This window comes from Palaemon carinicauda, chromosome 18 (assembly GCF_036898095.1).
Source record: "Palaemon carinicauda isolate YSFRI2023 chromosome 18, ASM3689809v2, whole genome shotgun sequence".
In the NCBI taxonomy this organism is placed as follows: Eukaryota; Metazoa; Arthropoda; class Malacostraca; order Decapoda; family Palaemonidae; genus Palaemon; species Palaemon carinicauda.
This window is the reverse complement of record NC_090742.1, coordinates 63,401,173-63,414,865: the sequence shown is the minus strand read 5'-3', so window position 1 is coordinate 63,414,865 and position 13,693 is coordinate 63,401,173. Positions and strand designations below refer to the sequence as shown.

The 13,693-nt window shown below is 26.2% G+C and overlaps 1 protein-coding gene across 2 annotated transcripts in view; it reads right to left on the bottom strand.

Moving 5' to 3' along the window:
• Positions 1–13,693, bottom strand: part of LOC137657856 (putative ferric-chelate reductase 1 homolog) — a 185,742-nt gene that overhangs the window by 149,434 nt on the left and 22,615 nt on the right. For both annotated transcript variants that reach the window (XM_068392453.1, XM_068392454.1), the window contains exon 2: positions 2,382–2,734. In XM_068392453.1, coding sequence (XP_068248554.1) covers positions 2,382–2,734 — 353 coding nt within the window. The remainder of the gene's footprint in view (positions 1–2,381; positions 2,735–13,693) is intronic.

Sequence of the window (13,693 nt, the reverse complement as noted above, 5' to 3'; positions counted from 1 at the left end):
TAATCCTGAATTCTTCAAACACATGATATATTAACTTTACGAAAAAATGGAAAAGGAAGGAAAAGATGGGAAGAGAGTAGGAAGATTAGAAAACGGGAAATACCCAGGGGAATTACTAATCGTGTATTTTCTTTCAGAGAGAGAGAGAGAGAGAGAGAGAGAGAGAGAGAGAGAGAGAGCTCGAATCAGGATTAATAGAGTTGGCTACACTATTACGGTTCGAACAAACTCTGAATGGGTTAGATTAGCAGAGAGAGAGAGAGAGAGAGAGAGAGAGAGAGAGAGAGAGAGAGAGAGAGAGCTCGAATCAGGATTAATAGAGTTGGCTACACTAATACGGTTCGAACAAACTCTGAATGGGTTAGATTAGCACAGTGCAGAGAGAGAGAGAGAGAGAGAGAGAGAGAGAGAGAGAGAGAGAGAGAGAGAGAGAGAGAGCTCGAATCAGGATTAATAGAGTTGGCTACACTAATACGGTTCGAACAAACCCTGAATGGGTTAGATTAGCACAGTGCAGAGAGAGAGAGAGAGAGAGAGAGAGAGAGAGAGAGAGAGAGAGAGAGAGAGAGAGAGAGAAAAAATTACTAGAGTTAGCTCACTACCAATTAAGGTTCGAACGAATTCTGAGAGAGAGAGAGAGAGAGAGAGAGAGAGAGGAGAGAGAGAGAGAGAGAGAGAGAGAGAGAGAGTAGGCTACACTATTACGGTTCGAACAAACTGAATGGGTTAGATTAGCAGAGAGAGAGAGAGAGGAGAGAGCGAGAGAGAGAGAGAGAGAGAGAGAGGAGAAAAAAATTACTAGAGTTAGCTCACTACCAATTAAGGTTCGAACGAATTCTGAGAGAGAGAGAGAGAGAGAGAGAGAGAGAGGAGAGGAGAGAGAGAGAGAGAGAGAGAGAAATTCAAACATAGTCCCAAATGAAGCAGTTAAGCACAGTGAAGATTACCGTAAACGAATGAATCCATTAAATAGACTGTAAATTAAAACAACATGGGTCATTAATCATAGCAGATATAAAACAGTAACAAAATACACCGCATTATTCATTATAAATCACAAATTATACACTACATAAAAACAAAATATCTCTTCAGATAAAACAAACGCGTATCACCACGAGGCCAGAATAGATAATAAGTTTAGGCCGGATACTGACACTGAATGCGTTGAAGTCGCCAGAATAACTGCATTGGTGGCGACATACTTTCATGATTTGCGCGAGAATTAAATGGATAATTACATGTCAATACCAAACGCATGATTATAAACATACACACACAAGTATATATGAGTTTTTATAGTTTGTATATGAGATATCTCTTTTGACGTTGTTAATAGTTATATATGACATATCTGTTTTGACGTTCTTACTGTTTTTTAGAGTGATTTATTGTTAATTTGTTCACATCATTTTTTTTATTTCCTTATTTCCTTTCCTCATTGGGCTATTTTTCTATATTAGAGCCATTGGGCTTATAGCATCTTGATTTTCCAACTAGGGTTGTAGCTTGGCTAGTAATAATAATAATAATGATGATATATATATATATACATATATATATATATATATATATATATATATATATATATATATATATATATATATATATATATATATTGTGTGTGTAGATAAAAAAACGTAGCTTATAAAATCGCAAGTAGACCCAAATAAAGACCAGAAAAACTATACACTTATATGTATATGAAAGACACTTACAAACTTAAGCAAATCGAAACAAGAGAAAAAAACTACACTCCGATAACAAAATCCATAAAAACTAAACACTTAAAAAAAATCACTTAAAAACATAAGAAAATCAAAACATGAGTAAAAAAACTACACTTCGATAACAAAAGCCATAAAAACTAATCACTTATAAGAAAACACACTTAAAACATAAGAAAATCAATACATGAGTAAAAAAAAAAACTACACTTCGACAACAAAGGCCATAAAAACTAAACGTTTATTTGTATAAGAAAAGAAACTTAAAAACACTAGAAAAAAAAACAGAAAAAAAACTACACTTCGACAACAAAAGCCATAAAACCTAAACACTTATAAGAAAACACACTTAAAACATACGAAAATCAAAACATGAGTAAAAAAAACTACACTTTGACAACAAAGGCCATAAAAACTAGACACTTAGGCCTATATGTATAAGAAAGGAAACTTAAAAAAATGAGGAACAAAGAAAAAAAACTACACTTCGACAACAAAGGCCATAAAAGCTAAACACTTAGGCCTATATGTATAAGAAAAGAAAGTTAAAAACATTAGAAAAAAAAGAAAAAACTACACTTCGACAACAAAGGCTTATATGTATAAAAACACTTATATGTATAAAAGAAAAAAAAAAACTACGAGAACACTCACATTGAATCCCTTCCCGCAGGTGATATAGCTGTGGTCGGTGGTGAAGAAGGTCCCAACGACCTGGCTCTCGTCGTCAGCGTTCCTGGCCTGCACCAGGAACCCCTCGAAGCCCGCCACCCCGTCAGGAGTCTGCAGGGTGACCAGCATCCGCTTGCCGCCCTCCAGCGTGGCCGCCCCGGGGGCGATAGTGTAAGGGGAGGAGGATATTTGCGTCGTCCCCGCGCCGTGTCCGGGAATCATGTGCCCGCAGGCGGTGTCAGGGGCGCCCCTAGAGTAGCCCATGACGCCACTGAGGGGGAAGTTTGTCGCCAGCAGGAGGAGCAAGGCTGCCGTTAGCGTTGGGGTCCGTAATTCTGAAAAAAAAGAAAAAAAAAGTTGTCTCATATAAATGTAAACGATAAATTCGAAAAATACGAATATATTCTTATCGTATTTAAGTAAGATTTAAAAGAAAATAGATTATCTATGTTACCTATGAAAATTCTTATACAAATATAAGCAACAAAATCGAAAAATACAAATATATTCTTATTGTATTTAAGTAAGATTTAAAAGAAAATAGATTATCTATGTTACCTACGAAAATTCTTATACAAATATAAGCAACAAAATTGAAAAATATAAATATATTCTTATCGTATTTAAAAACGATAAATTCGAAAAAAAAAACAAATATATTCTTATCGTATTTAAGTAAGATTTAAAAGAAAATAGATTAATTATGTTACCTATGAAAATTCTTATACAAATATAAGCAACAAAATCGAAAAATACAAATATATTCTTATCGTATTTAAGTAAGATTTAAAAGAAAATAGATTATCTATGTTACCTACGAAAATTCTTATACAAATATAAGCAACAAAATTGAAAAATATAAATATATTCTTATCGTATTTAAAAGAAAATCGATTATCTCATGTTACCTATGAAAATTCTTATACAATTATAAGCAACAAAATTGAAAAATACAAATTATTCTTATCGTATTTAAAAGAAAATAGATTATCTCGTTACCTACGAAAATTCTTATACAAATATAAGCAACAAAATCGAAAAATAAAAATATATTCTTATCGTATTTATAAGAAAATAGATTATCTCATGTTACCTATGAAAATTCTTATACAAATGTAAGCAACAAAATCGAAAAATGAAAATATATTCTTATCGTATTTATAAGAAAAGAGATTATCTCGTGTTACCTATGAAAATTCTTATACAAATATAAGCAACAAAATCGAAAAATGAAAATATATTCTTATCGTATTTATAAGAAAAGAGATTATCTCGTGTTACCTATGAAAATTCTTATACAAATATAAGCAACAAAATCGAAAAATACAAATATATTCTTATCGTATTTAAGTAATATTTAAAAGAAAATAGATTATCTGTGTTACCTAGGAAAATTCTTACACAAATATAAGCAACAAAATCGAAAAATACAAATATATTCTTATCGTATTTAAGTAAGATTTAAAAGAAAATAGATTATCTATGTTACCTATGAAAATTCTTATACAAATATAAGCAACAAAATCGAAAAATAAAAATATATTCTTATCGTATTTAAGTAAGATTTAAAAGAAAAGAGATTATCTATGTTACCTACGAAAATTCTTATACAAATATAAGCAACAAAATCGAAAAATAAAAATATATTCTTATCGTATTTAAAAGAAAATAGATTATCTCATGTAACCTATGAAAATTCTTATACAAATATAAGCAACAAAATCGAAAAATACAAATATATTCTTATTGTATTTAAGTAAGATTTAAAAGAAAATAGATTATCTCATGTTACCTATGAAAATTCTTATACAAATATAAGCAACAAAATCGAAAAATACAAATATATTCTTATCGTATTTAAAAGAAAATAGATTATCTCAGGTTACCTATGAAAATTCTTATACAAATATAAGCAACAAAATCGAAAAATACAAATATATTCTTATTGTATTTAAGTAAGATTTAAAAGAAAATAGATTATCTCATGTTACCTATGAAAATTCTTATAAAAATATAAGCAACAAAATCGAAAAATACAAATATATTCTTATCGTATTTAAAAGAAAATAGATTATCTCATGTTACCTATGAAAATTCTTATAGAAATATAAGCAACAAAATCGAAAAATACAAATATATTCTTATCGTATTTAAAAGAAAATAGATTATCTCAGGTTACCTATGAAAATTCTTATACAAATATAAGCAACAAAATCGAAAAATACAAATATATTCTTATCGTATTTAAAAGAAAATAGATTATCTCAGGTTACCTATGAAAATTCTTATACAAATATAAGCAACAAAATCGAAATATACAAATATATTCTTATTGTATTTAAGTAAGATTTAAATGAAAATAGATTATCTCATGTTACCTATGAAAATTCTTATACAAATATAAGCAACAAAATCGAAAAATACAAATATATTCTTATCGTATTTAAGTAAGATTTAAAAGAAAATAGATTATCTATGTTACCAATGAAAATTCTTATACAAATATAAGCAACAAAATCGAAAAATACAAATATATTCTTATCGTATTTAAAAGAAAATAGATTATCTCAGGTTACCTATGAAAATTCTTATACAAATATAAGCAACAAAATCGAAAAATACAAATATATTCTTATCGTATTTAAAAGAAAATAGATTATCTCATGTTACCTATGAAAATTCTTATAGAAATATAAGCAACAAAATCGAAAAATACAAATATATTCTTATCGTATTTAAAAGAAAATAGATTATCTCAGGTTACCTATGAAAATTCTTATACAAATATAAGCAACAAAATCGAAAAATACAAATATATTCTTATCGTATTTAAAAGAAAATAGATTATCTCAGGTTACCTATGAAAATTCTTATACAAATATAAGCAACAAAATCGAAAAATACAAATATATTCTTATTGTATTTAAGTAAGATTTAAATGAAAATAGATTATCTCATGTTACCTATGAAAGTTCTTATACAAATATAAGCAACAAAATCGAAAAATACAAATATATTCTTATCGTATTTAAAAGAAAATAGATTATCTCAGGTTACCTATGAAAATTCTTATACAAATATAAGCAACAAAATCGAAAAATACAAATATATTCTTATCGTATTTAAAAGAAAATAGATTATCTCAGGTTACCTATGAAAATTCTTATACAAATATAAGCAACAAAATCGAAAAATACAAATATATTCTTATTGTATTTAAGTAAGATTTAAATGAAAATAGATTATCTCATGTTACCTATGAAAATTCTTATACAAATATAAGCAACAAAATCGAAAAATACAAATATATTCTTATCGTATTTAAGTAAGATTTAAAAGAAAATAGATTATCTATGTTACCAATGAAAATTCTTATACAAATATAAGCAACAAAATCGAAAAATACAAATATATTCTTATCGTATTTAAAAGAAAATAGATTATCTCAGGTTACCTATGAAAATTCTTATACAAATATAAGCAACCAAATCGAAAAATACAAATATATTCTTATCGTATTTAAAAGAAAATAGATTATCTCAGGTTACCTATGAAAATTCTTATAGAAATATAAGCAACAAAATCGAAAAATACAAATATATTCTTATCGTATTTAAAAGAAAATAGATTATCTCAGGTTACCTATGAAAATTCTTATACAAATATAAGCAACAAAATCGAAAAATACAAATATATTCTTATTGTATTTAAGTAAGATTTAAATGAAAATAGATTATCTCATGTTACCTATGAAAATTCTTATACAAATATAAGCAACAAAATCGAAAAATACAAATATATTCTTATCGTATTTAAGTAAGATTTAAAAGAAAATAGATTATCTATGTTACCAATGAAAATTCTTATACAAATATAAGCAACAAAATCGAAAAATACAAATATATTCTTATCGTATTTAAAAGAAAATAGATTATCTCAGGTTACCTATGAAAATTCTTATAGAAATATAAGCAACAAAATCGAAAAATACAAATATATTCTTATCGTATTTAAAAGAAAATAGATTATCTCAGGTTACCTATGAAAATTCTTATACAAATATAAGCAACAAAATCGAAAAATACAAATATATTCTTATTGTATTTAAGTAAGATTTAAATGAAAATAGATTATCTCATGTTACCTATGAAAATTCTTATACAAATATAAGCAACAAAATCGAAAAATACAAATATATTCTTATCGTATTTAAGTAAGATTTAAAAGAAAATAGATTATCTATGTTACCTATGAAAATTCTTATACAAATATAAGCAACAAAATCGAAAAATAAAAATATATTCTTATCGTATTTAAGTAAGATTTAAAAGAAAAGAGATTATCTATGTTACCTACGAAAATTCTTATACAAATATAAGCAACAAAATCGAAAAATAAAAATATATTCTTATCGTATTTAAAAGAAAATAGATTATCTCATGTAACCTATGAAAATTCTTATACAAATATAAGCAACAAAATCGAAAAATACAAATATATTCTTATTGTATTTAAGTAAGATTTAAAAGAAAATAGATTATCTCATGTTACCTATGAAAATTCTTATACAAATATAAGCAACAAAATCGAAAAATACAAATATATTCTTATCGTATTTAAAAGAAAATAGATTATCTCAGGTTACCTATGAAAATTCTTATACAAATATAAGCAACAAAATCGAAAAATACAAATATATTCTTATTGTATTTAAGTAAGATTTAAAAGAAAATAGATTATCTCATGTTACCTATGAAAATTCTTATAAAAATATAAGCAACAAAATCGAAAAATACAAATATATTCTTATCGTATTTAAAAGAAAATAGATTATCTCATGTTACCTATGAAAATTCTTATAGAAATATAAGCAACAAAATCGAAAAATACAAATATATTCTTATCGTATTTAAAAGAAAATAGATTATCTCAGGTTACCTATGAAAATTCTTATACAAATATAAGCAACAAAATCGAAAAATACAAATATATTCTTATCGTATTTAAAAGAAAATAGATTATCTCAGGTTACCTATGAAAATTCTTATACAAATATAAGCAACAAAATCGAAATATACAAATATATTCTTATTGTATTTAAGTAAGATTTAAATGAAAATAGATTATCTCATGTTACCTATGAAAATTCTTATACAAATATAAGCAACAAAATCGAAAAATACAAATATATTCTTATCGTATTTAAGTAAGATTTAAAAGAAAATAGATTATCTATGTTACCAATGAAAATTCTTATACAAATATAAGCAACAAAATCGAAAAATACAAATATATTCTTATCGTATTTAAAAGAAAATAGATTATCTCAGGTTACCTATGAAAATTCTTATACAAATATAAGCAACAAAATCGAAAAATACAAATATATTCTTATCGTATTTAAAAGAAAATAGATTATCTCATGTTACCTATGAAAATTCTTATAGAAATATAAGCAACAAAATCGAAAAATACAAATATATTCTTATCGTATTTAAAAGAAAATAGATTATCTCAGGTTACCTATGAAAATTCTTATACAAATATAAGCAACAAAATCGAAAAATACAAATATATTCTTATCGTATTTAAAAGAAAATAGATTATCTCAGGTTACCTATGAAAATTCTTATACAAATATAAGCAACAAAATCGAAAAATACAAATATATTCTTATTGTATTTAAGTAAGATTTAAATGAAAATAGATTATCTCATGTTACCTATGAAAATTCTTATACAAATATAAGCAACAAAATCGAAAAATACAAATATATTCTTATCGTATTTAAAAGAAAATAGATTATCTCAGGTTACCTATGAAAATTCTTATACAAATATAAGCAACAAAATCGAAAAATACAAATATATTCTTATCGTATTTAAAAGAAAATAGATTATCTCAGGTTACCTATGAAAATTCTTATACAAATATAAGCAACAAAATCGAAAAATACAAATATATTCTTATTGTATTTAAGTAAGATTTAAATGAAAATAGATTATCTCATGTTACCTATGAAAATTCTTATACAAATATAAGCAACAAAATCGAAAAATACAAATATATTCTTATCGTATTTAAGTAAGATTTAAAAGAAAATAGATTATCTATGTTACCAATGAAAATTCTTATACAAATATAAGCAACAAAATCGAAAAATACAAATATATTCTTATCGTATTTAAAAGAAAATAGATTATCTCAGGTTACCTATGAAAATTCTTATACAAATATAAGCAACAAAATCGAAAAATACAAATATATTCTTATCGTATTTAAAAGAAAATAGATTATCTCAGGTTACCTATGAAAATTCTTATAGAAATATAAGCAACAAAATCGAAAAATACAAATATATTCTTATCGTATTTAAAAGAAAATAGATTATCTCAGGTTACCTATGAAAATTCTTATACAAATATAAGCAACAAAATCGAAAAATACAAATATATTCTTATTGTATTTAAGTAAGATTTAAATGAAAATAGATTATCTCATGTTACCTATGAAAATTCTTATACAAATATAAGCAACAAAATCGAAAAATACAAATATATTCTTATCGTATTTAAGTAAGATTTAAAAGAAAATAGATTATCTATGTTACCAATGAAAATTCTTATACAAATATAAGCAACAAAATCGAAAAATACAAATATATTCTTATCGTATTTAAAAGAAAATAGATTATCTCAGGTTACCTATGAAAATTCTTATAGAAATATAAGCAACAAAATCGAAAAATACAAATATATTCTTATCGTATTTAAAAGAAAATAGATTATCTCAGGTTACCTATGAAAATTCTTATACAAATATAAGCAACAAAATCGAAAAATACAAATATATTCTTATTGTATTTAAGTAAGATTTAAATGAAAATAGATTATCTCATGTTACCTATGAAAATTCTTATACAAATATAAGCAACAAAATCGAAAAATACAAATATATTCTTATCGTATTTAAGTAAGATTTAAAAGAAAATAGATTATCTATGTTACCAATGAAAATTCTTATACAAATATAAGCAACAAAATCGAAAAATACAAATATATTCTTATCGTATTTAAAAGAAAATAGATTATCTCAGGTTACCTATGAAAATTCTTATACAAATATAAGCAACAAAATCGAAAAATACAAATATATTCTTATCGTATTTAAAAGAAAATAGATTATCTCAGGTTACCTATGAAAATTCTTATACAAATATAAGCAACAAAATCGAAAAATACAAATATATTCTTATTGTATTTAAGTAAGATTTAAATGAAAATAGATTATCTCATGTTACCTATGAAAATTCTTATACAAATATAAGCAACAAAATCGAAAAATACAAATATATTCTTATTGTATTTAAGTAAGATTTAAATGAAAATAGATTATCTCATGTTACCTATGAAAATTCTTATACAAATATAAGCAACAAAATCGAAAAATACAAATATATTCTTATTGTATTTAAGTAAGATTTAAATGAAAATAGATTATCTATGTTACCAATGAAAATTCTTATACAAATATAAGCAACAAAATCGAAAAATACAAATATATTCTTATCGTATTTAAAAGAAAATAGATTATCTCAGGTTACCTATGAAAATTCTTATAAAAATATAAGCAACAAAATCGAAAAATACAAATATATTCTTATCGTATTTAAAAGAAAATAGATTATCTCAGGTAACCTATGAAAATTCTTATAAAAATATAAGCAACAAAATCGAAAAATACAAATATATTCTTATCGTATTTAAAAGAAAAGAGATTATCTCATGTTACCTATGAAAATTCTTATAGAAATATAAGCAACAAAATCGAAAAATAAAAATATATTCTTATCGTATTTAAAAGAAAATAGATTATCTCAGGTTACCTATGAAAATTCTTATACAAATATAAGCAACAAAATCGAAAAATACAAATATATTCTTATCGTATTTAAAAGAAAATAGATTATCTCAGGTTACCTATGAAAATTCTTATACAAATATTAGCTACAAAATCGAAAAATACAAATATATTCTTATCGTATTTAAGTAAGATTTAAAAGAAAATAGATTATCTATGTTACCTATGAAAATTCTTATAGAAATATAAGCAACAAAATCGAAAAATACAAATATATTCTTATCGTATTTAAAAGAAAATAGATTATCTCATGTTACCTATGAAAATTCTTATACAAATATTAGCAACAAAATCGAAAAATACAAATATATTCTTATCGTATTTAAAAGAAAATAGATTATCTCAGGTAACCTATGAAAATTCTTATAAAAATATAAGCAACAAAATCGAAAAATACAAATATATTCTTATCGTATTTAAAAGAAAATAGATTATCTCAGGTTACCTATGAAAATTCTTATACAAATATTAGCTACAAAATCGAAAAATACAAATATATTCTTATCGTATTTAAGTAAGATTTAAAAGAAAATAGATTATCTATGTTACCTATGAAAATTCTTATAGAAATATAAGCAACAAAATCGAAAAATACAAATATATTCTTATCGTATTTAAAAGAAAATAGATTATCTCATGTTACCTATGAAAATTCTTATACAAATATTAGCAACAAAATCGAAAAATACAAATATATTCTTATCGTATTTAAGTAAGATTTAAAAGAAAATAGATTATCTATGTTACCTACGAAAATTCTTATACAAATATAAGCAACAAAATCGAAAAATAAAAATATATTCTTATCGTATTTAAAAGAAAAGAGATTATCTCGTTACCTATGAAAATTCTTATAAAAATATAAGCAACAAATTCGAAAAATACAAATATATTCTTATCGTATTTAAAAGAAAAGAGATTATCTCGTGTTACCCATGAAAATTCTTATACACATATAAGCAACAAAATCGAAAAATACAAATATATTCTTATCGTATTTATAAGAAAATAGATTATCTCGTGTTACCCATGAAAATTCTTATACACATATAAGCAACAAAATCGAAAAATACAAATATATTCTTATCGTATTTATAAGAAAATAGATTATCTCGTGTTACCCATGAAAATTCTTATACAAATATAAGCAACAAAATCGAAAAATACAAATATATTCTTATCGTATTTATAAGAAAATAGATTATCTCGTGTTACCCATGAAAATTCTTATACAAATATAAGCAACAAAATCGAAAAATACAAATATATTCTTATCGTATTTATAAGAAAATAGATTATCTCGTGTTACCCATGAAAATTCTTATACAAATATAAGCAACAAAATCGAAAAATACAAATATATTCTTATCGTATTAGTACTGCCAGTGGGACAATGTGAATAGGCATATACAGAGCCAATATTAAATTGCAAATATCTCGATTTTTCATCGACTTTTTAATATGGCCCAAAATAAATAAGGTTCCACATTTAATATATAAAACAAACAGTTGATGAAATTCACGAAGAAATCATTCGCTGCATCACATCAAAATACATACAAACAGACATTCACACACATACACATACATACTCAAAACAGCTGTTAGTGAACCACAACAATCATGATCTAGTAAGCCAGAAGTTATCAAAGTTGTCTGCTGAATATTTGCCCATTTTCTTGAAGGTAACTGAAACCTTCATCACCGAACACTGCAGAAACTCACTCTCTCTCTCTCTCTCTCTCTCTCTCTCTCTCTCTCTCTCTCTCTCTCTCTCTCTCACAAAAAGAAAAAAAAAGTTACTCATAACAGCAAGATCCCTCCAAATCTATAATTAATTATCATTATTACTAGGTGAGCTACAACCCTAGTAGAAGCAGTATCATTCAAGCACGGGGGCTTGAACAGCAGAAAACAGCCCAGTGAGGAAAGGAAGATATGTACATAATACTATTGTCTATGCATCGAATTGCATTATTATCATTGCTAGCTAAGTTACAAACCTAGTGTAGGAGAAGCAGTATCCTTCAAGCCCTAGGGCTCGAACAAGGGAAAACACCCCTTTGAGAAAAGGAAGATATATACATAATCCTATAGTCTATGCACCGAAATGCACTAAGTTACAATCCTAGTAGGAGAAGCAAGATGCTTCAAACCCTAGGGCTCAAACAGGGGAAAATAGCCCAGTGAGAAAAGGAAGATATGTACATAATCCTATAGTCTATGCATCGAAATGCGCCAAGTTACAAGTTACAATCCTACTAGGAGAGGCAGGATGTTTCAAGCCCTAGGGCTCGAACAGGAGAAAATAGCCCAGTGAGGAAAGGAAGATATGTACATAACCTATCATCTATGCATCGAATGACTTCACCTTGCAAGGAGAAAGCAGTGATCCAATCGTATCAGTCAAGAACAGGTACAGTCCGGTACCGGGGGTCTCAAGTGTTCAAGGAACGCCATGACTCGAGGGCAAATAGATGGACACTCAATAAGCATGTAATAGAAACGCATGTCTCTTCAATGCTTTTATTCCAGCTGTGATCAAGTTGTGGGATGATCTTCCTAATCGGGTAGTTGAATCGAGTAAGTAAGTAACGAGTTATTATTATTATTATTATTATTACTTGCTAAGCTACAACCCTAGTTGGAAAAGCAGGATGCTATAGGCCCAGAGGCCCCAACAGGGAAAGCAGCTCAGTGAGGAAAGGAAACAATGAAAGATAAAATATTTCAAGAACAGTAACAACATTAAAATAAATATTTCCTATATAAACTATAAAAACTTAACCAAAAAGTGGAAGAGAAATAAGATAGAATAGTGTGCCCGAGTGTACCCTCAAAATCTTTAGTCCTCATATCTACACTTTGCTAAGAGATACATATAATAATCTAAAATCCTTCACTTTTGCAACGGATACAGGAGAACTTCAAAAGTTCAAAGTTGGAGCAAATGCTTTTTTATTGACCAGGCGGACATGAGTCTTTTTATAGTTTATTTATGACATAATTGTTTTTGATGTTAATAGTTTATATATGACAAGTCTGTTTTGACGTTTTTACTTAATTTAGAATGATTTATTGTTAATTTGTTCTCTTCATTTATTTATTTCCTTATTTCCTTTCCTCACTGGGCTATTTTTCCCTGTTGGAGCCCCTGGGCTTATAGCATCTTGCTTTTCCAACTAGGGTTGTAGCTTGGATAGTAATAATAATAATAATAATACAACCACCTGATTCGCAGAGGTTGGGTCACGCGAAACCAGGTACTGCCTACCGTTTCTAATAAACGCAAACCAGGAAGTGCATTACAGCGTTTTATTTTCTCACATCCTTGCAAAGGTTATCGAGTGAAAGGGATAACCGTCAGTTTGACT